At 38.4% G+C, this 25,897-nt stretch overlaps 1 protein-coding gene across 4 annotated transcripts in view; it reads right to left on the bottom strand.

Annotated features, from left to right (window-relative positions):
- Nucleotides 1–25,897, bottom strand: part of PPM1A (protein phosphatase, Mg2+/Mn2+ dependent 1A) — a 37,078-nt gene that overhangs the window by 10,725 nt on the left and 456 nt on the right. For 3 of the 4 annotated variants that reach the window (XM_041459388.1, XM_041459387.1, XM_041459386.1), the window contains exons 2-5: nucleotides 11,053–11,904; nucleotides 9,220–9,337; nucleotides 4,111–4,219; nucleotides 1,395–1,452 (exon numbers count right to left, since the gene is read on the bottom strand). In XM_041459388.1, the coding sequence (XP_041315322.1) occupies nucleotides 1,395–1,452; nucleotides 4,111–4,219; nucleotides 9,220–9,337; nucleotides 11,053–11,886 (1,119 nt within the window). In that variant the 5' untranslated portion in view covers nucleotides 11,887–11,904. Of the gene's footprint in view, nucleotides 1–1,394; nucleotides 1,453–4,110; nucleotides 4,220–9,219; nucleotides 9,338–11,052; nucleotides 11,905–25,897 lie in introns of those variants that run through there. The other variant, XM_041459389.1, reaches the window with a different exon arrangement.

Here is a 25,897-nt window from a genome sequence, read left to right on the forward strand (position 1 = left end):
AAGCAGCACAGGAGGCAGAGCAAACTGCTCTGTGCACCACTTGTGGTTTCAGCATCACATGCTCCTTTTCCATAAGCAATTACGGGGCAGGATGGGCTTTTACAACAGCTCATCCTGGTGCTTCCACAGCTACACCTCCCCCTCATTACTGAGGCTGCAGGAGGTAGAAATATTACTTCTGTTCAAAAGCACTGCCTTAGTGACTCCTTGGAGAGGAAAGAAGCTAATTAAGTCTCTAGCAATGCCACACATGATAATTTCTTAGCACTGAAGCTCTGCACCCTTCATTCAAACTTGCACACAGAATCCATTGCAAACCAGAGAGGAACAGTTGGCACGGAGGTGTACTTAAAAAAAACCCCACAAACTGAAATTGCCCTTTGCAAAAGTACCACCTCCAGCTTTTCCTTCAAGACCAGAAGTAGCAAAGGAGAGCAATTATATGAAAGAGCAAAATGGCTGTTTCAAGAATGAAGAATAAAAGCAGCTCGAGTAAAAACGCAGGAGCTGCTTGCCAACTATTCCATATGCAAATTTCTGTGCCCCACTTGCCAACATGATCACGAAGTTTGTGTACTGTAGGTTTGTAGAACAGCAACATACTACAGAATGTATTTTGAAGGTAAAGCATCCTCTTTCAGCCCCTATTCAGGAATTTTAAAGCTAAAAATAGAAAGAAGGCTGCCAAATAAAACTAGTGCACAGTTGTAAGGCCAACGCACAATCTTTATGTCTGGCTGCATTTCACTTCTGTCACATCCAAGCACGGAAGAAATTTCTGCTGATGCTTAAAGGATCAGTTTAACTGCTCTATGAGACACTATTTTCAGTGACAGAATGTTGTTTCTGGTGATCAAACTGCCACTGGGATCATGCTCATGTTCTCTGTTTGGTTTTTCCTCCCCTCATCCTGACAGTGGATTTATGTCTCTTTCAGCACTGACATATAAGAACCCAAAGCGTTTGCTTGCTGTAAGATGTTCTATGCTTAAGAATAAAAGTGTTTACACAGTCCATTTGGTAAACTAATATATTCTTAACACATCCATTTAACCTTTAGATATAGCATTTTTCTTCTTGATGTTTAGGAAAAATATCTCCTATAAAGAATGGGGAAAAAGGCCCCCCATGACTCTTTCCACCATTTGGCAGCACTTGGAAACCCAAGCAGGACTGAAATAATGAAATTCCAGAGGACAAATGAATCAACCCTACTGAGGGTTGAGATGATGATCAGCAGAAAACAATTACAAAACACAGTCCAAAAAGCACAACACTGTTATTTCTTTCTTGGGGGAAAGGGTCTTTAGCAGGAATTTGCAGTATCTTTCTTTACAAAACAGCTCAAATAATTGGGGTGGGGAGAAAGAGAATGTAAGAGAAAAGGTACTTACAGCATCATCATTCCTGTAGGGGTTCAGTCTGTTATACACAGCTTCAATCACACTCCGTCTAGAGCAAAAAAAAAAACAAAAAACCCACAAGATTTTAAGGCTGTGTTTTTATTTTCTTTTTTTTTTTTCCCCAAATCAAATTCCCAATTTTAATTTAAATGCAAACTTTAGAAGATTCCAAATTCAGAGAAACATTTTTACTGCAAGTCAGCACTTTAAAACCATTAAAAAAAAAATTAAAAATCCTTTAAAACCTTTAGGCTCAAGACAAACAAGGCTGAATATCCCTTGGACTTCAGCAGGAGAAGGGCACAACCTGACAGTCAGGTCTTCCCTTTGAAAAAGGGTAGCAGAAACCTCAGTGGACACTTAAGGTCCTTGTCATTTGTGTGCCCAAAATCCACTGCAGTAGTGCCTCATTCATTATGGCATGTATTATGTATTACTTCCATAGGGGAACAGTGTTGTGTTATTTTCTGGACACAAAAAAATTACATTCTGAAGTACATTTTCGTTTGTGTTACATCCTAAAATGTACTTTCCATGTGCAGACATGAAAAAAATAGTCCTAGAACAGTACTCTTCTACAATGACATGGCCAATACTCTCCTGCAATTTTTTTCTCAAAAAAACCAACAACTACAACTACAATAAAAATAAAAAAAGAAATTTGCAGGTTTGTGTATTGTATCTTCAGAATGAGATAAATTTTGTCTGGTAAAAAATACAAAAAAATTTATTCAAGCATTTTGACAGTTACCTCCTTTTAAAAAGGCCCCTGCTTAGCATATTTAAGATAGCTTGAAATGAACCTTCATCTCTGAGATTCTTGACTTTTTTAATAGTGATAGAAAATTGATAAGAAATAGATTGATAAAATATCAATACATTTGCAATCAACATGCAAATGAGGAACATGATTTTTATTTATTTCTTTTAACATAGGATGAAAAGCTGACAGTCAAAAAACCCCTTGAAAACAGGTAATAAAAAAAATCCCAAAAAACAAAACACAAGCAAATGTGAGGTTCAAGGAAGAAGATGCCTATGCCTTTCCCAGTATACAAGGAAAAAACTTTGAAGGGAGAACAGGAAGGAAAGAGGGAAGTAAAAAAACAGAAATTACATATTGGACTTTAAATGCAACTTTCTTTTGGATCCCATTCTGCAGAACCAAGTAAGATGAAGTAGCAGATTGTGATGCAAAACAAACTTCAAAGAGCAACCTTTAAACTGCTGATGAATGCATGCAGAGCAATCACAAAGGAGTGCAAGAGAAGGAAAAAGCAGATGACAAGCTTTGGAATCATCCTGCAACACTGAAGAGTCAGGAACTACCACGATAAAACATCAGAGTGAATGGTTATAGGGCATGAAAGAAGAGGTTGGATTTAAAGCAATAAAATCAAGCAATTACACACAAGGTACATTACATAGATGGATTGGAAAGTTTCCCATATCTTTCAAGAAATAGGTATCTCTGATTCTAAATACAGGCAGGTTTCTTGAAAAGCATTATTTTCCTTCCAAATTGGCAATAGTGCTTTAAGTTACATAAACATCCAATTAAATCAATATTTCTCTAAGTCCCTATTCAAACTAGCATCACTGAGACACAAAATGCTGAAGTCACATCACTTCAGCATTTCTTCACAGCCATGATGCTACTTCCAGCCAAAGGAGATGAAGAAAAATCAATTTGTATGCTGCATTTCATGAGTAACTGACTCACTCATACTTCAACAGTACAGCAGCCCATCCTAAAGAGATGCTATTATACTTTAAATTGCCATCTCTTCTTCTCCTAGTCAAACAGCTCCTATAAGAACAATATTGTTTTCTAGAAGCCATCTTTACAGTTGTCACTTTATAATTTATTGAATTTATCCCTTCATAATTTATTCAATTTTTAATTTTCTAATTTATTCAGTTATATGCCTAAAGTCCTGATGTTTTGGTGTAACAATACAAAAATCAGACTCTGAAAGGTCAAAAATACTCTGTATCATATGTGCCCAATCCTTTTTAACACAGCACAGGCTCATGAAGAATCTTTTGAATCAAAAAGCACTTGGTTTGGGGTGCAAACAAGCTGAGCACATTGCTTCCTTAAAGACTGAATATTTGGGAAACTAAAAAGCATCACCACTGAAACCTTCAAGGACAAAGCCAGCTGCATAAAGCTACAAATTTAACTTCCCACTTTTCTTTCTTGATAGATTTCTATCTTGCTTTCAGATTTGTCACAAACAGAGAGGAACAAAAGCAAATTTTTAAGCAATTACAACACGGCTACAGACAAGAAAAGAAAGCTGCCAAGCAAAACATTTTATGCATATCACTTCTTGTTGAAATGTGTAACACTTCAACCCAAGTAATTAAAGTCAGGGCATTATTTTCACATGTTCAAATGTAACATCCCCCCAGAAACCCCAGTTCATTACAAAAACCAGACACTCAGGCCACCCTTAAAAACCCCTCATTCCTTCCCAAAACTACAGTTTGACATTTAATTTTTGCAATGATTCATCGTCAACTCCATTCTTAGGCTTGTCCTTTTCATCCAGAACAACTGAGTAGTAAGAGCTGGAGAACAGATCATCACCTTTTGTCCTGTGCCCTTCCTCCCTCCCTGCCCCCCAACTTTTTTAAGAGTGGCCTTGCAGTTACAACGTGATTTAAATCAAACCCCACATGTACACTGATGTGAACTCACTTGCTTGCCAACTCCCCCCCCGGCGGGAGGTTTGGGATGCTCTCAGTTGCTAACGTACGCATCACGTGGACTAAGTCTGGCACTCCTTCACCCTGCTTCTTTATGATCTCTGGGAATCAGAAGTACTTTTTTTGTAAGTGCAGTCCAAATTTAACTTCAAAAGATTGAAACACTCAGTTTTATAAAAAGGCAGCTTAACATTAAAAATGAATAAATTAAAAAAAAAAAAATTAAAGCGACAGACCGTACTCAACATGGTAATTGTTAACTTTGGTTCCATAAGTAAAAACCTGTAACAGATTTGACACAGATTTACTGCTGTTCAACATGCTGACTTGGTTTTAGAAATACACAGCTATCTAGTAACAGTGGGGAAAAAAATCTTTAATGGCTTTCCTGCTATACATTAGACAGAAGGTGTAATATCTTCCCACAATATGCCCAAGGCATGGGGCAGATATTAACACCAGTTTTATCACTGCAACACAATATAAAATACTATTGCCATCACAGAAAACATAGTATTTTCAAGAAATAAAAGGTTAGACATGTCAGAAGTAATTCCCATGGCTGTATGTGTATTAACCAATACTTGTACCTCACTGCATTACAGCAACATGCAAATTTAAGGACTATTACACATAAATTAAAAGCCAGGGACACCACATCTAATTGACAGTTTCATCCTCAGCTCAGAAGATATTTCAATTCAGGGCAGAAACTTAAAGCTGATCCACTCCAGCTTCTGGGTGAAGAGCATCTGTACTGTAGCCACAGCCACATTTGTCAAGACATTAATCCTTTAATTTTGTTCTTAGGCCTGGTTGGTTTGGTGGTTTTTATGAGGTTTTTTTTTTGTGTTTGCTTTTTTCACTTTTCTCCTCAAGTCAAAAGCACGCATTTTTATCTGAATTCAAGACATTCAAGATCATATCACCCCTGAAGAGTCATTCCTTAAATAGGTATTTTATGAAATTTAAAGAACAAGAACATTTTTTAAAATGCATCTCATTCATTTCTCTGCAAACACGACCTCTCAGAAGTTGCAAAAATTGTGAATTATTAAGACCTGGTGCTTTTCATCCTCAAGTGAATACTGCAACATGCATACAATAATGTGTACATGTGTGCACATCTAAACATGCATGTATGTACATGCACACTATTCTTCATGTAGTAAAGCATTACACAGTTTGAAAGCAGTTGGAATTCATCAGTACCACTTTTGCAAAATACTCAAGCATTCACATTTTGCCCTAAATTCCAGAAGAACATACAAAGTTTCCATTTTATAATTTGTGAGATAAGGCACATTGAAAGTTTTTAAAACCAACATGTATCCAGTCCTTTTTAGTCAAAACAAAACCTAAAAAACAATTGTGAATTACTTTGTGTGTATGTAATGGTTTTTCAGGGCTGTGTGTGTTTACAAAAACCATCAGCTCTGTTTTGCAGTCAGGCTGTGTAAATTATTTGCAAGGTATAGTGGAAACACTGCCTAGTCCTCAACCAGAATCAAATTCTGCAGCACAGAACTTTAAGCTGTTCACTTCAAAACCTAAATTTTAAACACATGACACCGCACACCAGAGACACCTCAAAAACTTGCCATTTCCTCAAAATCTACAGCCGAAGTTCATTTTACCATCTTACATTTAGCAAAGAAATAATCTATGAATCTTAAATCTGAATAAGAAGCCAAGATCTCAGATTTGGTTTGCCAAGTTCCTTTATTGTGCAATTTTGAACATCTAGAATATGCTACATTGTGCTAGTTCTAAAGTTCTGCTGTACAAAAATAAGGAATTTATAGTTGACCTATACTACACAGTTTCACAACCTGTAACTGCAGTACATTTAACATACAGTCTCCACTAAATGAATACATTTATATTTTGAAAAAACTATAGATACAGACTGAATGAACACTGAAGACACAACAAATGGAGTCGGTCTGCTAGCTGTGTTTAATTTATTGGAATTATCTTGTTTCAATACACCTTCGAACCTCCCCCCAGTCTTTGATTTACTTTTAAACCTTCTACACATTTTCATGGCATCAAGTACTGGAAAAATGTACTTACAACCCTAAAAGAAAGGATTGAAAAATGGGAATTCCATACAAAGTTTAAGAAAAAGCCAGAACTTTGTTTATGTGAAAATTAGGGAAGGAACATATAACAGCTAACTTTAAATTCTTTATCTCTACATAGGTATAAATATTGCAGAGAATATCTATTACGGAATGGTTTTATGCAAAAAAAAAAAAAAAAAAAAAGAACAGAAAAAAAAAAGCTTAGACAAGTTTCTTTTTAGAGTCAACACATTGATAACACATATTAGTGCAAATAATAGCAACACATTTTGGAATGACTGATTACTTCTACCATGAAGTTCACATTACTTTAGAAGTAACATTGATTTATTGCAAGTATTGGCACAAGGATGCTTCTCCACACTTGCTGCTTCTTCCATTATTTGTTGCAGCTACAAATCTGGACCACAAAGACATCAGGAGAGTCTTAAGTGACATAGTAAGTAGAAAAGTTTCTACATTTTTTAAGATCTGAATCATCTCTCCTTATTCAAGATGACCATCATTATTAAATCCTATTCAGTCTTAAAATTTGCACTAGTGTTTAACAGTATAAAGGTATATTCTGGGCCAATGGGATAAAAATACAACCAGAAAAAAAAATGCACTTTAGAAAGGATCGACTCTTATTATCTGTTGGACTTCACTGAGTACTGAAGTGCATAAAAATATGTAATATGCATTTTGATCAAGTTTCCATTTTAACTAATTTTAAATTAAATTGATATTACATATTAGTAAGATCATTCTAAAAGTACTCTTTATATTTTTTAGTTCCTTCAGCCAAAAATCAGGCTTTTAAAGTTAAGCACTGCCACTCTTATAGTATCCTAATATAAGAGCAAGATTATTCACTGTAGTGTATAAAGTTTCAGATGCTGCAGCAGTCCTACCTTACTAGTCAATAAGGCATTATCCACTTCAGAAAAAATGCAATGGCACATTAATTAATTATATATTAAATATAACAAAGTTATCAACTCCTGTTCTTGAAATTCTGCCTTAGTTCAGGCCTTTCAACTTTCCTCATGCATAAGTCCTAAAAGGCCAAATTCTGCAAACAGCTGACACAAATCACTGCTGGGTTGAGTAGTGTTTACTAAATATTCATTCATTTAAATAATATTTTTGTGCAACAACAGACAAAAGGTTGAGGATAACTCTAGATATTAAGCAAAGACCCTTGAGAGGAAGTACAATATATTTCCTCAAGTTGTTCAGACATCATCCCATTAAATTAGTATTAAAGTGCTTTATAACTACATATAGAATCCTTCTGCCTCTATGCAATTATCACACTTTGATCATTCCTGCAAATTTCCTATTTGTATAAATGCAAAGTACCAGCAGCCAAATTCCTTGTATGTACCATAACCACATGCAGGTCCAGTGTTTAGGCTGTTCCTTTACAAAATGAAGCAGCTGTACAAAAATGTCAGCTTTCCTCACTGTAACATTCCTGGGGTATGATGAGGCCAGCTGAAGATGCCAGCCTTGGCTTCATCATATTTTCTTATTCTAGGCCACGGGTTTGTCTGAGCTCAGACACAACATCTAAGATAAGAAGGCAGCACTTGCCCAGATAAGGAGAGTTACCACGCTGTGAATCAATGTGTGAATGTACAGCACACTTGTTCTCCACCAGATCTGTGGGTGGGCACACAGAGCGAGCTCCTCACAGGCCTGGTGCAAACCTGCTCCCTGCTCTGCTGACACTTCCCTCCCGCAGTGTGACTGCACTGGGACATTCCTGCCACGCTGTCAGGGAGATTCACACCAGCACTGACTGTGCACCAACCTCTCCTCTCAGGCAAGTGTGGAGATGACAAAACAGAAATGTCTGCCTGGGCATTTGTTCAGGGGCAGAACAGATGCAGTTTGCTGAGACCTGGCGAGTGAAGCCTCTGAAAAACGTGGTATTTTCTGCAGGAGCACCTACACAAGTTGTAAGTGCTTTAAAAATTGCACATGGATTTGTCTGAGCCCAAAATTTCCATGCAGGCAAGTTCTCTGTGAAATTTCTGGAGCTGCACTGTGTTACCATCATGCAAGTTAAGGAGGAAAAAAGTGCATAATGTACTCCTCTAACTTACTAATCACTGCTACCATAGTTGTGGAGAACTCTGCCTATCGTGCCCTGTGCTATTAAGGATTCTTGGGAGTATACACACACATAACTAGACTTGTAACACACAGAGGAGTCCACTTCAAAAATAGACTTAACCTATGCAAATAATGCATACAGCATGTCTTAGATTTCAGAAACAAACTCCAAGATGTAGTTGGTTTTAAATATCAAAAGGCACTATAAATGCAGTTTTAATCAGAAATTATTTTGAATCTAATTGATTTCAAATATCATTTTACGTGATCCAAAAAGCCCCAGACTTGCAGTTTCAATTTAAAGTTTAAGAACTCCTGAAATACAAATTTAAAGAAAAATTTTTAAGTTACTATGAGTAAAATGAGTTCCCAGCTTTTGTTTGTCATGAATGCTTAAAGATTAGCTTTGACAAATTTCTGACGTACTTTCAAATAAGTAAATATGTAAGCAGGTGTTTAAAGATTATAGTAATCAAGTTGTAACCCTACTATTACTGGATAATAAAGTATCACAGCTAACTGATTTGTATTTAACTATAAATGGCACTCAAATTACCATCTTCACAGACACTTTGTAAGACATTCTGATTATTTTCTTTAACTCCGTGTAACAGGAACCAGGATTCACTGGTCTGAAGTTAGTGCTGTCAACAGACTCAGGAAGAACACTGGGCATAAATAAATTCTTTGCCATCCTGAATAATTTTCAGGGCTACAGGCTGCTCCACTTTCATAGCAGAACTTTTTCAGGACATATATGAGTGCCTTTTTCAGAGGTACACAGGATGGCCAATGGCACTTGAAGGTCTATTAAAAAGCCTGTATGTGTTAAGGGTTTAGTTGTTGGAAGGGGAAGGGGGCCAGGGGTCTGTTTAGAAACAAAGTTACTTATTTTTTTTTAAATGATCCACCTTCTACTCTGCTTTCCAGGTACTTGTCCAACTCTGCCTCTCTTTTCACCGCCTCTGGTGATACCTTTGGTGCATTCGGAAAACAGATCAATATCACACTCATGTTGTCTCGACTTCCCTGGTGGAAAAGAAAAAATGATTTGAGAAATGTATACACACCAGGCTAAACACACATCAAAGCATTTTAAATACAGAAATTCACAAATCATATGATATCAGAATCCAACTTTCGCTATTATGGATTAATATTATCGCTAGAATTAATCTCCCTGTACCCCTTACAGAATTCCAGACCCATTCATTTGGTACAATTCTTCAGTCATTGTTTTTTCCACTTTTATGGTCTGCAGACTACATGGAGCCAGTTAAAGACACCCCATTGTCATCTAAAAACTGACATGACTAATGAGTGATGTATAATTACAAAGTTGTGTTCCATCTTGGTTTAAGTGCCATCCAATCATTTTGGGAAAACAGCTGAATATGTGAACAAAACCATTACTGCTCAAAAGCACTAATCAGGAAGGTGCTAAATTCAGACAGTAATTCCACTAAAAATCACAGCTATTAGGTTTTTTCTTCTCCTTTTCATTTAAAACATGAAAAGTTGCAAGTGATAGAACTTGTTAGAAAACCAGCTGTAAGGTACTCAGATCTTTGCAAAAAATGTTTACATTTAAAACTCCAAATAAATGAACCCCAGTACTTGAATACAAACACATTCTGCTTAAGCAAAGTAACTGTTTGGTTTACTTTCAATACCCCTGTGCTTTGGCCTACAAACATGCATCCACAGGCTTAACTTTTAACACTAATTAACTCCACTCATGTCAGCAAGATCAAGAAAAAGCCAGTGTGCAAAATAACAGTATATGGGTATGGGGAGGTGCTGACAGTTGGCTCCTGCAAAGCTTACAGCATTCACAAGCCACTGTTCCTTTCCTGGTATTTGCTTTTAGGATTGCCAAAGAAAAATAGTAAACAAAAATATAACCATTATCAATCTGCCAAGGTGTTGGAAAGCAATTACAATTTTCTAGAAGGGAAACAATGATCCTGTTAGCCACGTGGGAAGAGCAGGGATGTTGTCTTGTTTCTTTAGAAAAAAGTTGGCTTTTTTTGCTTTATGACTTCCAGTTTACCTTTGCAAAGTAAGTATCAAGCTATGAAACTCAGTAACTGCATCACATTGCAACTTATTAATACAAAGTAGAAGTTAATGCAGACAAAGTTACATAGTTTTGTTAAACCAAACAGTCTCATCTTCATCTACTAGAGCTGGTTTCAGAGCTGTATCACACAACAGTGAGTAAGAAATACAGTAATTAAACCAAAACAAAAACTAACTTAGGAAGCCAGGTCTTCAAAATATGAAGTCAAGGTTCATTGATTCTGCATGTATCTTGATGCAAATATGACAGTAATGTTAATACTATGTGCCCAAGGAAGCAGGGGAAGATTAGGAAGGGGAAATTCACTCCCTAGCCTGATTAAGTCTTAAGAGTTGAGGTTTTGTAAAGTACATTATGAAACAGAAAAGGGCAGTTATTGTCTTTAGCTTGCCCATAAATTCCCATTAGCTTCTAGTTTTCCACTGATCACAGTGTATCTGTACATGATTAATTAACCAAAACCACCCAGAAAAACATTGTTTCTGTTGTGTGTTCATTCCCCCTCTATCACCATTTTTGTAGGAAACATGGTCATCACTGTCAAAGTCATGTTACCATAAACCACTGAATATTTATAGACTGGAAGCAAAGTTATTATTAGCTTGCTCATAAACTTCTAATAGGGAAAGCACAGTAAACTCCTTCTCTCAAGTCTGGCTACCTTGTACAAGCAGGTGTCAACTATCTCATTGCAAACTTTCTCAAGGTCATCAGTGACTTCAAGTCTGGATCTTACAAAGTCACACAGCTCTTCATTTCCCATAACATCCCAGATACCGTCGCACGCCAGGATGATGAACTGATCATCTTCTTCTGATCTCTCAATTTCATAAACTTCAGGCTCGGGTGAGACCAGCTGTTCTGTAGGACCTTTCCCATGGACACATTTGTAATCAAAGTCCCCAAGTGCCCTTGAAACAGCAAGGGAGCCATTCACACGCTGAATCATTACGGAGCCACCTGCATTCTGTATACGCTCCTTCTCCAGCGGGTTACTTGGTTTGTGATCCTGTGTGAAGAAGTGAACCTTCCTGTTTCGACAGAGCAAACCTCTCGAGTCTCCACAGTTGATGAAGTACGTATGTTGGGGAGAAATCATGACACCCACAGCTGTTGACCCACTTCTGTCTGCGCCATGCTTCTTCTCGGAGATGACTCTCATGTGTTCATCAATTTGCAGAAAACCTGTTCTGATGCCGCTCTTTACACTTTCCACAGATGGTGGCCCATCTGGCCCTTTAAAATCCTGGTTGCTCGTGATGTGATCTAATAAATGCTCACAGCAGTACTTGGCAACCTGGGATCCAGCGTGCCCATCATAGACAGCAAAAAAGGACCATCCATCAAGTCCATTTGGCAAACCAATGACAGCCGTGTGTGCGTCCTCCATTTCCACGCGCCAGCCCTGCATACTGCTCAGACCGTAACGCAGCCCGTTCCCCTGCCCCTGGGCGTTATGCTTCTCCATCTTTGGCTTGTCTAAAAATGCTCCCATGGTGACCTTCCTTCAGTTCTACAAAGGAAAAAACAAGGATTATTAAGATATTTCTTAAATGCCTAGTTTAAAAATCCTGTTGGAAGATATTAAATAATGGTACAAGTCATGTTAAGATGCCCAAAATACACAGCTATAAAGCTGATTTTTCTGTGTCTCCAGTAAAATTTGCATTGCTTTCATCTAATTGAAACAAGGACACTACTACTAGCTGAACTGCACTTTTCACATTTTTCTATTTTCAGCTGTTTTACTTGAAAAATTTATGTTCACTGTCATTCATGGTTCTGACAAAAGCTCTAATAGAACTATGTATGAAACCAGTTTCAAAGAGGACTTGTTAACTGGCACACATCTGAATGGCTGTCCCCTGCAACTACTGAGCCATGAAAGAGTTCAATGTTTCCAGGACACTGGCATTCCCTAGATCCCTACCTGCTGGCCACAAATTCCTGCTAACATTGCTTTTCTGGGAGCGATGGGGAAATGAAAGCAAACTGATTAGTTTGGGGGTTTTTTTTAAGAAGGGGATTTCAGGGTTTTTTGGGTTCAGTTGTTATTTGGCTTTTTTAAAACAGATAAATTATAAGAATGACCAAGAGGATGCCAGAGTCTGCATAAAGGAAAAAGCAACATGATAAATTAGCAGCAGGACTGGGAAGGAACAGAGCAGCTGTCCCTTTAGGCAGCAGCAAGCCATTAGTTTGGCTCAGCCATCTTGTGAAAGCTCATCCTTAGATTTTCGGTTAAATTACGCAGCAGCTTCTCAGATGTCTGTGCTGCAGATTTACTTAAAACCCTCATGTATTCATGCTTCACTGGAAGACAACTGCCCCTGACAAGTCTGAGGAAATCTGTTTGGAAATAAAATCACGTGTATTGTATATTCTTGTATGAATCAAGATTCAAGCCAGACCCATACACAGCACCCTCTCCTCCTTCACTTCCTCCTTGGGATGTGATGCAGCGAATATTCACGCTTAAGAGAGTAAGAGTTATATTTGCAGGCAGTGTAAACTGACTGGTTTATCTTCATGGCTTTCACACCCTAACCATCCAACCCACCCTTCTAATCCACATCACTTTATTTGTGCATTCATTATTAAAAAATCATACAAAACAGGTCACACACTTTGCATACTTGCAAATTATGCCTTGGGAAGCATCAAAAGAGTCTGCAAATCACTGTTATACAATACAAAGTAATGGAACAAAACTATGAGCTTTTCTGTTTGAAGACTCTGGACAAAAATTAGCTGTGAAAAGAACCTCAGAAACAGATTTTACCTGAGGCCCCAGCTAAAAGCTACACTAGCAGAAAAATTAGTACACCAGGGGTTTCAGACATGTTTAGCTTGACCATGGAATATATTTGATCAGTTTTCTAAGTGACAACATCACATTTTTATAACATGCTTTTATTGCAATACAGCACCAGCCATTAGTGACACCATATATCCAACAAAGCTCTTCACACTGTCTCTTCCACTGTCAACCTTTCTGAAACATCTGTGTTAAAATAAACAGTCAAGAAATGTTTATATTTGATCTCACCACAACAGTGATTCAAATGTGAGGCATGGGGACTGGTTATGCACTCTTTGGCTCACATGCTTTGCTAACAAAAACAAAACACATACTTCAGCTGTAGGGGGATGGCAGCAGCAATTCACCTCTGCTTCCCCTCACCCTAAACCCTGCTCTGGAGTTCTGTCTCTTCTCAAGTAAACACGAAATATTGATGCCCAAGCAAGCTGTAACTAACCAACAAAACAGAGTGTGCACCATGTGTCTTGTGTCCCAAGCACATGCAGGAGGTTCACATTACTGCAGTTGCTAGGAAAAAAATACGACTTAAGACTTTTTTATCTTCACATGCAACTCTAGTGAAGTCAGAGTGATCAAAATAATTACAGAATGCTGCTATAAATCACATGGGTAATTATTTTGCTGAATAACACTTTTTATTCATTCTATGATAGGAGGAGAGTTTAACACTGAATGTTCTTTTTGTTGAGGAGATCACTAAACAGAATGCAGATATTCAACTTTTTTACCTTAATTTAAAGCTCAAAAAGCAGAAACTGCCCTAGCAAATATACTTCTGTACAGTATTTGACGTTATTGCTGTATTTAAAATAAAACAGGAAAACATTAAGACCAGTGTACAGTTACACTGACAACACTGTCAAAATCTGGACTAAAAAGGGCCTTTTTTCTCCTAATCTCTCACCTTAGTATGCACACAACATTCAGAGCTGTGCTTTGTAAACTGTTTGTCCTGCTCAGTAGTTTATCATGCAAATTAGAAATATGTACAGACAATCTGTGTGAAGTTCTAACAACTACAGAACTGCCAGCACACCTTCTAAGTTAACAAATCACTCTCCATTTAAGTACCAAATTGCCTTATCCCTTCCCAGAAGGCAACCTGAAAGCTGGAGGTCCTTGAAGCTAAGCTTTGTAGGTGAGATGTTGATTCAGGATTCTTCAGGAGTGAGAGCTGCCCACCATGGATGAGAACACAGCTGGGCAAAAAGGAAAACCACGGTGTGGCCATGGAACAACTCCTTCAGAAACTGCCCACAGCAGGAAGTGATCCCCCTCTGAAAACTGCAATAACAGACTGCAGTTGTCTTCCCTGCCATATTCCAGCTAACCAGACTTCTACCAGAATAGCCATCTAAACCTGGAGAATAGGCCAGGTTTTCAAAACCCTCACTGTATCTGCTGAAAAAGCATCGTTTATTTGTGGTTAAGATGAATGTGCCAGATCTTTAGTTTTTTTTTCCCAGAATTCCAATTCTCATTCAGAAAAAATTCAGTTAAAACTGACCCATCTGTGAATTCTGATGAATTGGAGACTACCTGCTACTTCTCCCCCCATATCCTTAATGTGTAATTAAAACCTAAAGAATTTCAAGAGTCTTAGCTATGAACAAAAAGAATCTTAAGGTTTACAAGAAAGTATGGACACACACAGAGAAATGCTGACATAAGAAAGCCATTCCTCCTTCCTGCTAGAAATACCTTTCAGACCTGTTTTTGAGTCCATATCTACAGAAACATCTTTCACACACCAGTGTCTACCTAAATTATGAGCACATTTGTCATTCTTTGATGAGGTGCTGTGTGCACTCAGTGACTGAGTTGGAATGACACCTTTGGTTAAGCACATAACTCCGTATGCAAATCTGATTAACCTATAGCAGTGTAAGTGCCCAAGTTACAGCATGACTTTGTTATGTAAAAACACAGACCCAGAACACACTGCGTGCAGTAAGTGCAATACGTAAAACAGATCCTGAACATGGCTTAACTCAGCCTCTCTTCATGTCTTTAGTCATCTTTCTTAAGAGAAGCCCTCATTTTATGATCTTTATTCTCCAAAGAATTAATCCAGTCACACATTTCTACAACCACATCAGAAAACTGCAGTCTCATGGCAGGAGACAGAACCAGTCCTCTACCCTGGAAGCCTCAACTTTTGGAAGCCTTGAATGATGCACATATGTAGTGAAGGAGACAGACATTCTTCCTATTAAAGGCAAAGTAAGAGAAAAGGCACTTTAATCATGAAGTTTAGTGGCAAAATACACCACTTTTTTTTTTTTTTCCTTAAAGCAGGAACATTCTGAACAGGACTGCAAGGGTGGTGCCTTGTAAAAAGATCAGAGGTGCAACATTTTTTTCATACATGGTGATTCTCACACATCATCTGGTGCTACAACTGCACAGCCATCAGCCAAGCAAGCTTCAATTTTAATCTAAGATGATTCCTGGATCACCATTTCCAAATCAGTGACTTCCATTAGTTTTAGGTCCCAAAAGACAAGAGCTTTCTGCAGTCCAAGTTTCTGGGTTTTGGCTCTGAAGAAGAGAGAAGCATCTGAACAAAACTACATGTGAAAATGGACCCCTGTGAACAGAAATGAATGTGCAGGGGGGGCGTCTCTGCATCTACAAGTGCATTTTAACCACAATTTCTGAAGCACTGATTTTGTGGAGGTCAAACTGAAGGACAACCTCTCCAGCAAGTGCACAGAAACCTCAAGTTAAATTTCCAGACAGAAAAGTAAGAATACTGTACACAGCCTAGAAAAATCAACACAAATAACAAGGTCTTGGATAAAACACAAGAGTGCCAAAATTCAAAGGACTGCAGCATTAGAAACAAAACTGAAATAATGAATGGAGCATGCCAAAGAGTCAGTAGCTAAACTCTAAACTCCTTGAAAGTAGATGCAACTGGAGAACAGAGTGGCAAAGAAAAAGGAGGGTAATTAGTATACCAGGCCACGGACAACCAGGGACAACCACAGATACATCACTGGAATGCATGAAATCTCTTTGCCCCTTCATTTGTTCCTCAAATTGTGCTATCCAGGCAGCACAACTGTAATGCTTTCTGCTACACAGGAAAATAAATTTTACTGGTTTGCTATTTGCATGTTTATTTACCTGAAGGTTCAAACGAAGATAAGCCCTAAATTGTTCACAAAAGACAGTTAATGCAATTCCACGTACCCCTAACAGAAATATAAATTTATTTTTCCAAGGAATTTGGACAAAGATTTGATCATTTTGTCCCAGAAAACAAACCACCCCCATCTGAAACTTTCACTTGAACAATATGTAAATTAATAATCCTTTTCAAACAATGTTCAAGCTGTATTCCTTCCACTAGGATAAGCTGCTTACATGAACCACACTGAAGTCACAGGCACTTGTTCTAACTGAGTTGAGAAACACCCCCACACTCCAATTTCCTGGAACAATTCTCTCAGTGACACTACACCCTGTGTGTTGTAATGAGGACCATAGAGAAAGATTACAACCTTTACTTGAACTACAGGACACAGAGCAAGTCACCAAATCATACAGACTGCTACTGACTAGAAAAAGGGCGTTTGTTCACTTCAACTCCAGCCTGATCTGCAGCACTTTTCCCTGTGCCTTAAGCAGGCTGGATGCAGTAGCAGACAGCATGTAATTGTGCAAACGTGGAAACATTTTCAGAAGTTACAGCCTCCTGAAAGAAAAACTGACAGTACATACTGGATGCCCCAAATCAATTAATTTTAACAAACAACATGTCAGAGAACATCCCAGGGATCGGAAGAATGACTAAAATAAAACAGAACACGCAGATGAGGAGACATAATTACACCACAGTCATGGGCTGAATGAAGTCATGAAAAAGCTTCTTGCCAATGAAACTATTTAAAAGCTATTGGAGGCTATATGAAGGAGTTCTGGCACTCATGCTTCGAAACATCAATAAAACACCAAAAAATTACAGTTGGTATTTCTGAATGTGTACTTTCAGACACAGGAATATATGGCAGCTAGGAGACATGAACCGTTTATGTGAAAGAAATAAAATACAAAACTGGGGTTATTTCAATAAACACAGACTAACCCACCAGAACATTTGTTTCTTGGGGATGCAACTGTAGTCTGTGTTCTATTTCAGTAAGACAACTGCAAAAGGAAGAACATAAACTACCCATATGGGTAAGAAAATTTCTAATAACATTAAGAACTTTTGGTTTAGAACAGATGTAGGAGGTATGGCTTGTGGCAGACTAAAAAAAAAAAACAACAAAACCAAAAAACAAGACAACAGAGGAAGCAAGGAAGCAAGTTAACTGTCTGTATGAAGGAAAGTATGAACTATTCCAAATTTCCCCAACTTATCCTCCCTCTCTTCTAATAATTAATATGCAACAGTGATGGCTATTACAACTTCACAGCACAGCAGAAAATACTAAATCACTGCACCTCTGATACAAACACCTATGAGCTCTGACCTCTTAATAGCTGGTCCACAGGCACTGCCATTTCACTCAGCTAAGTTGTTTGGAGAGTTGGTTTTTTTTAAACATAACTTCTGCTTAAAATCCCTTCTCCTTGCTAGGAGCTGACAGCCTTTCCAAATGCCTCCCTGTACTAAGCAGCAAAATATTTTATCCCACGTGGTGAGTATGGCAGGGCAGGTAGGATTTAGGAAAGGATTATTAAAGCCTTCTGGAACACAGAAGGTAACCATTTCTAAGTTAACACCCTCCCTTCAACAACATGTTTCAGCTTCTTCTTAAAACATTATTTTCTGCTCCTACCTACCTTTCCTGCAGACAACTAAACCTGTTCCAAGGTTAAATGAGAAGCTTCTCAATATGAGTGTATTTTGGCTGAGGTTCAAACTCTCTCCAGCAGAGACACGTGTAATCTGATTTTTGCAAAAGGAAGCCTTGGACATTGAAACAGATAATTCACCTCTAACAAATTGTTCCTTCAGAAGTTTGAAAGATGGTGATGTAATTTCAAGAATTCTTTATGGAGTTAATTTTGCAATCTGGTCAGTTATGGAAGAAACTATGTTATTTCCAGAATCACCAAGAGCACTGCTGGGAATGAAAATTCACTACACTGATTCTGAGAGGAGAAACAATTTGCACCCATGAGTGCCAGTCACTTATCAGGATCCTAACATGACTGGCACCCTCAGAACACATTAAGTGAGTATTTCTTGGCCCAGACAGAATTCTTGCTTCTTTCTAAATATCTGTACTACAAATTAGAAGTGGGAAGGCATAAGAGAAAAAACCACAGGAGCATCAAAGTACGAGCAGCCCAATCACTACGAAAAACAATTTGGTTGTAGACAACCAAAATGGTACTAACAAGAACTATGAAAAGCAATGAGGTAGCTCTGCATAAATTCATGTGCTGCTGTCTGAACAGCATGAGAATGAAAATGCCAAGGTCCTTGCTTGAAAGCATTAATAAGCAGAAAACATGTCCATGCTGCTGAGTTCAGCACCTTTCTGGTTATACTTCACCTTCCAAAGATTTCTTACTTAGAAGTGTTGGAAGATAAACAAAAGACACCCATTTTAGACAAAAAGCTTAGACAACTGCTTTGTTAACAGTGCAGAAATTCCTGCAGGCTCCAGTCAAAATTCAGAGCCCCATTGAAACAACAGAAAAAAAGAACTGGAAGATCCAAGGAAGCTGCAGTCTGTGTAGACAGAATTTGGGAGAAAAGAAAGGCCTTGCTTCAGTTTATATATCAATGAGATGCAGTAAGATTCAAATTTTTTGAAAGAGCAAGGCAAACAAGTGAATTTAAGGATTCCAACCAAGCTGCTCATGACAGAAGGGGTACACAGTGCTACACAGCCATTCCAACAGAACTGCACACAGCAAGTTTCACCACAAAGAAAACATGGGTGAAAGGGAAACAGAAAGAGACAACCCAGAAGAATGGAGCTATAGTAAGTCATAAAAGTTGAATTACAATTTTTTCCAGTATTTGTAATACCACGAGTGCTCTGCCACTGTCATTTCTCATCACAGCAGATCATTTCCCCACTCCTAAACACTGTGGGTCTAATTGAAAATTCCTACTTGAGTACAAGCCACTCAGAGTGCAAGAATTTAGCAAATCTGAACACATCAAATTATTCAAATAATAGCTAAAATCCTCCTTTTCTCTAAATTGCTTTTTTTTTTTTAATCTTTTATTTACAGCTTGAAGCCTCAATATCTTCATTCACTGTCAGTTTTACCAATCAAACAATACCTGCCACAAAAAAGAAAGTTAAAGATTCACAGAGTAATGTTTTCTTTAGAGGTTCACATAATTCCACTGCCATTTCTGTATCAAAGAAAAAAAAACAAATCTAACCAAACAAAAAGCATTTACTTTTTTTTAATCAAGTTCAACTAAATCTATTCAGAAAAATCAAGACAACTGAGGAGTCCTAGCCCATCCTGCCCCTACCCAAAAGAGTGAAGATATTGGGTAAAGAGCCTCTAGAGCAGAATGGGTTTTGTCCATGACTGTTCTGGTTGTTCAAATGCACCTGAAGTCAAGCTATTGCCAATTTGTTTTTGTCAGTGTTTTAGCTAAGTGTTAAAATAAATCAGGAAAAAGATGCTCCATGGAAAAAGGTCCCAATGGGATTATTCATCGAGACTCCAAAAACAAAGGGAGGCTCAAATAACAATAATTTAAAAAACAACAAAACAGCAACTGTATTAACTGAGCTATTCCTGAAATATGGGGAAAAAAATACTCACAGTCACTCTCAGTTCAGGAAGCTGCCATTTTTTTTAACATTTTTTGTTGCCTGTGGCAATGTGTACAAATTTTTACAGAAGCCCACCATCCCTCTGCTGTATGGTTTCACTGATAACCTCACCACAAACATCTTAACAATTTAGTTAATACAGTCCTAAATAGTTCAAGAAAACTGAACACATGGAATCATTCCTCTATCTGCTCCTTAATTTCTCCTGTGTTTCCAGTTGCTCAGCAATGTCACTGCTCCTTTTAAAAACTAATTATTTAAAGCTTTCCAACTTCAGATCTTCCTAACTTCAACAAGAAGCACCAGTCAACTGTTTATGGTTTGTCTTATGAGCAATTTATTTTAACAATATGGCTGAAAGAAACCCAAGTGAAAATAAAGTTTATACAGACAGAGCTTGGGAGTAAAATAAAAATAAACTATTTTGAGAAAACACAACCAGTATGCATGTGCCCAATAATTAGAAGATGATGTCTGCATGGAGGCCCCAAAACTTCCTGTTTAGTCAAGCACTCAATATTATGAAATAATACACAAGCAATTTCCCAGATCCTTCACTTTACATGAAAACATTTGTGGGGTTCTAATCTCAGCAACATTAACACTATTCTGGTAAGGATATAGGAAAAGCAGCATGCACGAGAGACTCGAAACCTGATGACTACACACGGGAATAAAACGGCAATAAAATAGGAAATGTTCTGAAGTTACAGCTGGAACCTGGCTTTGCTTGCAAGGAAATGACATCAAAACTATGCCAGAAGCACATTAAGACCTGGAAGTTAAATCCTCAAAGCTTAGGAAAAGCTGGAGTTTGCTCATTTGTACACACACAGAGCTTTTATTTACAAAGCTATTTTGCCCTCACATCCCCAGCATTCCTATCTCATCAAAAGAACAAGGACAGAGGATGACTGCTGCAATAAAACAGATTTTTCGCTCAAGACTACATAAAATATAAAAAATAAACCATTTCAAAAAGCAACCCTTGTTCTTAGCCTTTTATGCAGACAGAAGCTTTCAGGACAGAAGGCTTTCCTCTGAGGGCACACTGATTGCCAAGTTCATTTCTATCACTACCAACAGAGAGGTGATTTGCCCATGATAACAAGGAGTAAAGGTGCTCCTCTCACTCCAAACCAGAGCTCATGACAGCTCCAAACATTCTGGTCATTTAATGAGGACAATGTTGAATTCACCTGCTCTTCAAAAAATCAAAGCAGTGCTAATGCCAGCATTTCCTAAGCTTACAGAGCCTTGCTCTGCAGCCTCAGAATGGTTTTTTTACAGAGAGCAGCAGCAGTTGATTTTTAACAAGGGTCTGTCCAAATACTTACTGTAATTGACTGAGGGAACTAGAAGATTATTTACTGACAGCAACTGATTCTTTCTTCATTAAATTTTCCTACAATTTAATGCTAGCTGCTTAGCCGCCCACATTTTTCCACATTCTGCACTCCTTTCCAAAGACTGGGTTTTACTTAACAGCTGGAGAATTCCTTAAACTCATCTCCAAACACAAAGAGCTCAGGCACAATTTACACAGTTCTTGTAGCTACTGCATTTTAGAGCATTTCTAAGGAAAAAATGCCACAGAACTTAATGGACAAATAGCTATGATATATGGTCAAGAAGAATACAGGCTGCCATTAGAATTTAAGATGACAAGGAAAGTTGGCAGTAAAAATGAATGGTACACATAGATACAGAAAATCATTCACATTACAGCTGAGACCCAAACATGAGAGTACATTTCATTCTCTAGGTCACAATCCAGCAAGGCACTGAAGATGAGAGCAACATCACAAATCTGAGTAGTCCTACATAATTCAGCTGCACGTGGTGTAACACCACAAGCACACTGAAGTGCTTTGCTTTATTTAAACTGCAGCTATCAAAATACAAGTCATGTTACACTTGAGTTTGTTAGGTTTGTAAATTATTATCTTAGAAGACTTTAGAGACCTTTTTATCTACTAAAATATTCTTACTTTTGAGAATTAACCTGCTAGCAATGAAGAGGCTAATGTACTTTTTCCTCTCTCTGTAAGCTGCATTTCTCTATGTTTCAATATTGAAACATGGTTAGCCAGTTTTGCTTTTTCTTTCACAACACTCTTAGATGTTCTTTTGATACATATAGATACATATAAACTGCTATAAAGTTTACACTCTAAATAGTAGAAGTGTACTTCATTGGAAATGTCTGTCAGTGAAAGAAGTTTTTATTCTGTTGTTTTAGTCACATATAAACACCTTTCGAGAAGAGCTGTTAAAAAAATCTGAGCAACTGTTTCATGTATTTATAAACACACTCTGTTCTGTAGACTCCAACAGGCAGCTGAAATATCCATTAGTGAATTGTACTGGTATTTGTGTTTAAACACAAACAAAATAAATAAGAAAAAAGATAGCAACTTGACAGAAATCTGTAACTCAGAATGTGGTTTAACACAGACCAGAGTTTAGCACACAAATACAGAAAAGCAGACCTTGCAGCAGTAGCTTAACACCAGTAACACCCAGTGGTTACTGCCTCTACCCAGGAACAAAAATCAGCCTATTCACTCCCATGGTATCACCCTTGCTTTCTCCTCCTGCCCTGATTACAATTCCCTTGGCCTAAACATTCTTCCCAGTCTTAAGAGTCAAGTGATTTACTCTAGAAATATTAAATCTTATTAAATGCTAAATTGTTCCTTCACAGAGAGCAACATAAGGAAGCTCCAAGTAGGAAACGTTATCTCCACTGTGATCTGCACCACATCATGGCTCAAATATATGAATCCTCCCTTAAAAATATTTTTTTGCGTTGGTGAATGGAATGCACATAAAATGCCATAAAATGTACATTTATGCACGTTCCCTGGATCTTCTAAATATCCTAAGAACGCTGTCTTTTTTCAGGGATTACACATTGTATACACAGACTTGATACTTCGCATTTGCCATTCATTCAATGAAGAGGACTGTAGTTAAGTGTGTAAATGTTACCGAAGTTTATTTCTTATCCTACTATTCTAAACTGAAATTTGGATCATGTGATTAAAACTACAGAGATCTGTAAGAGTTCAGCAACCAAGTATTATCAAAAACAGACTAATTTCCAAAAGAACAAATAAGACTACAAGCTGCGTCATTTAGAAAGAAACAGATGATACGTAAATTCTTTAATAAAAAACTAAAAGTCAAGTATGATTTATGAGAAAAGAGGAGCAAAAATTGCAAAGGTCCACACGCTATAGCAAGAATAAATGCAGTTTGGCTCAGGTTTAACTATGATAAACCACTATTGTCTTGACTTCGAACATTACTACTATTCAAGTCTTTAAAACGTCTCTGGTTTGCAAAGGCAAAATGAAAACAGTTATTTTACAGTACTTCCCATTCTAAAACTTGTTTATTTATTAGCACAACCTGCATCATTCCATCACTTAATTGCAATGGCGTTCTGCTTAGCCAATTACGTAAGTATTTTGTACATCAGAATTGACCTGAACACATAAAAATTAAGCCAACAGCAATGTCAACATTTTAGTAAGAAATATGCTATTCTTAAATTATTTATATTTAGGTCATCTTGTAAAAGCAGCTGCTTTAGATTCCCTAGTTCCACTAAAAACGAAAAGTGCAAGATCTCTTATTGACAGCTGCATTCAAAAACATACCAGTTACATAAGTTTGCAAATTATACTGTGCCAGAGTTAAATATCTAAGCATTTTAACGACAGTTCTCAAAATGCTATCTCAGCAAGAATGACTCAACTCCACTGTATAAGCTCCACTCCAGATAAGAAGCAACCAGCTTGATTTTATAGGGAAGAAAAAAAAAAAAAAAAACCAAAACCAACTTTTTAGTATTCTGCTTTAATTCAAATTGCTCTGAGTGAGCTCTGCTTGTTTGGACCTGCAAGCTTCACCAGTCATTTGGCATTTCCATCTCTCCTCGCTTTCAACAAAAGTATCCCGAACATACCTAGAGACAGTTAAGGAAATACTTGGAAAACAGGTAAAGTTTTCTACTGTACCTCCAGGGGAGAGATTTACCTGACAACCACCAAGCAGAGGACTAAACCTGCAAACCAGAGCTAGGCCTTGCTTGTATATGAGAAGAACATGGCTGTGCCAGAGGAGAGCAAGAGGACAGACAAACTCTCTCCATGTTCATCCCAGGATTTTAACAAAGATCTCTGTGAGGAAAACATTAATAACTGGCAAGATGCATCAGCAAGTCTTGTAGCCCAGTCTCATGTACAAAAGGGAGACACAGAAAGGCCTGGGAGTGAAAACTTTAGGAGCAGCTGATGCTGGTGCACCGATCCAAGCTGCTGTCCTGTAAAACCTTTCCTTTTAACACTGCTGTGACTGGATAGGTAGAGTGCAAAACTTCCCCGGCCCACGTTTTCTCTGATGTTATTCACAGAAGAAACTATGAATAGCAACAGATGGGAAGCTATCAGAGAAGAAATGTGGGTAGAAATTGCACAATTCTTGGTCATCTGGCAATTCACTCAGGGTCCTGAGTAACAGTAGCCATCCAGCTCTAATTCCACCAGTACTTCACAAAATCTGCTTCAGCCACCTAATCACTGAAACAGCTCAGGAAGGTGCTACAAGGGTTCCTATTTGGAAATTCATTTCCTAGAATACAAGAGTTAGAACTTCTACTTCTTAAATTGATTCTGCTTACTCTGATGCTAAATATCACAACCTAAGGAAAACATCACCTACCTTCTTTCCAGCTGCTGCTCTCATGATCTAAAACTGCCTTCTGCTTAAGAAAATAAAAATTTCCTTTGGATTAAATACCTTAAGGACCTTAAACTTTAAGGTTACCACAGAGGCCACCCCAGTGCACAGCACTTTTGCATTTGACAGAATATATAGCTCCAAAAAATTTAGCTTTTCCCAAGTGCTACTGTAAACTTAAACATTAGTTCTGTACCCACAAAATTGCCATCCACATGGCAACACTAAGAAGAAATATTTTAACCGTATCAAATAAATACAAATACATATCGAACAGATGTCTGCAAAATCAATTCTCCTGAAACCGTCAAGCTGTTGTATCACAGCTACTAGAATACAATTTAATGTAACAAAAAGGTTAGACCATGCTGAGAACCTCTGGCATTTCACACGCAAGCCCAATTACCCAGCACATCGCCGCACAACTTTCTCACCGAGGACAGCATTTTCTTCCACGGACTTTTACCACGCACGCCGTGACAGATCACAGATCGTCAGCGCAACCTTTGCTCACGACATTGTTTTCAAAGGCACCGAAATCTCTCACAAACTTTAAACGCCCGAAAGGCGTTGGCGAGGGAAAGCCGCCCGCTGCCTCACAATGTCACTATTTGGGGAGCGCTTGATGCTCCGACCCTCACCAGGGTGGGGTGCTTTATAAATAGATGCGCGTTGTTGTTTTTTTTTTTTTTTTTTTTATTTTTTTTTTATTTTTTTTTCCTCCCAGTCAGCGCCGTGCCCCGAGCGTTAGGGTGGCGATGGGAGAGGAGGCTGTTTATAGCCTTTATTAAATGAACTCTGGGCGAGGAAAGGAGGGGGCAGGGAGAAAGGGAAAGCTGCTGCTCCTACCTGAGCCAGGCCCAGACCCCGCTGCTCACCCTCCTCCCGCCGTGCCCGGGGGGCTGCGGGGACACCCCCACCCTCAGCAGGCGCCTGCAATGCAGGGGGCTCCCGGCAGCGCATCCCAGCGGGATCGCTCCCCCCGTCCCCATCCCCTTCCCCATCCATCTCCCTCCCTTCCTCCGGCCGCCCGACCCGCTCCCAGCTGTGCCGCCGGGGATGGCGCCGAGCTCCCGCGCTCTCCGCGCTCCGCCGCCCCCGGTTGTTTACAGGCCCCGGGGCCCCGCAGCGCCCCGGCCCCGCCGCCCCCTCACCCCGCCCCG

Source organism: Pyrgilauda ruficollis, unplaced genomic scaffold, assembly GCF_017590135.1.
Source record: "Pyrgilauda ruficollis isolate IOZ18807 unplaced genomic scaffold, ASM1759013v1 scaffold135, whole genome shotgun sequence".
Taxonomy (NCBI): Eukaryota; Metazoa; Chordata; class Aves; order Passeriformes; family Passeridae; genus Pyrgilauda; species Pyrgilauda ruficollis.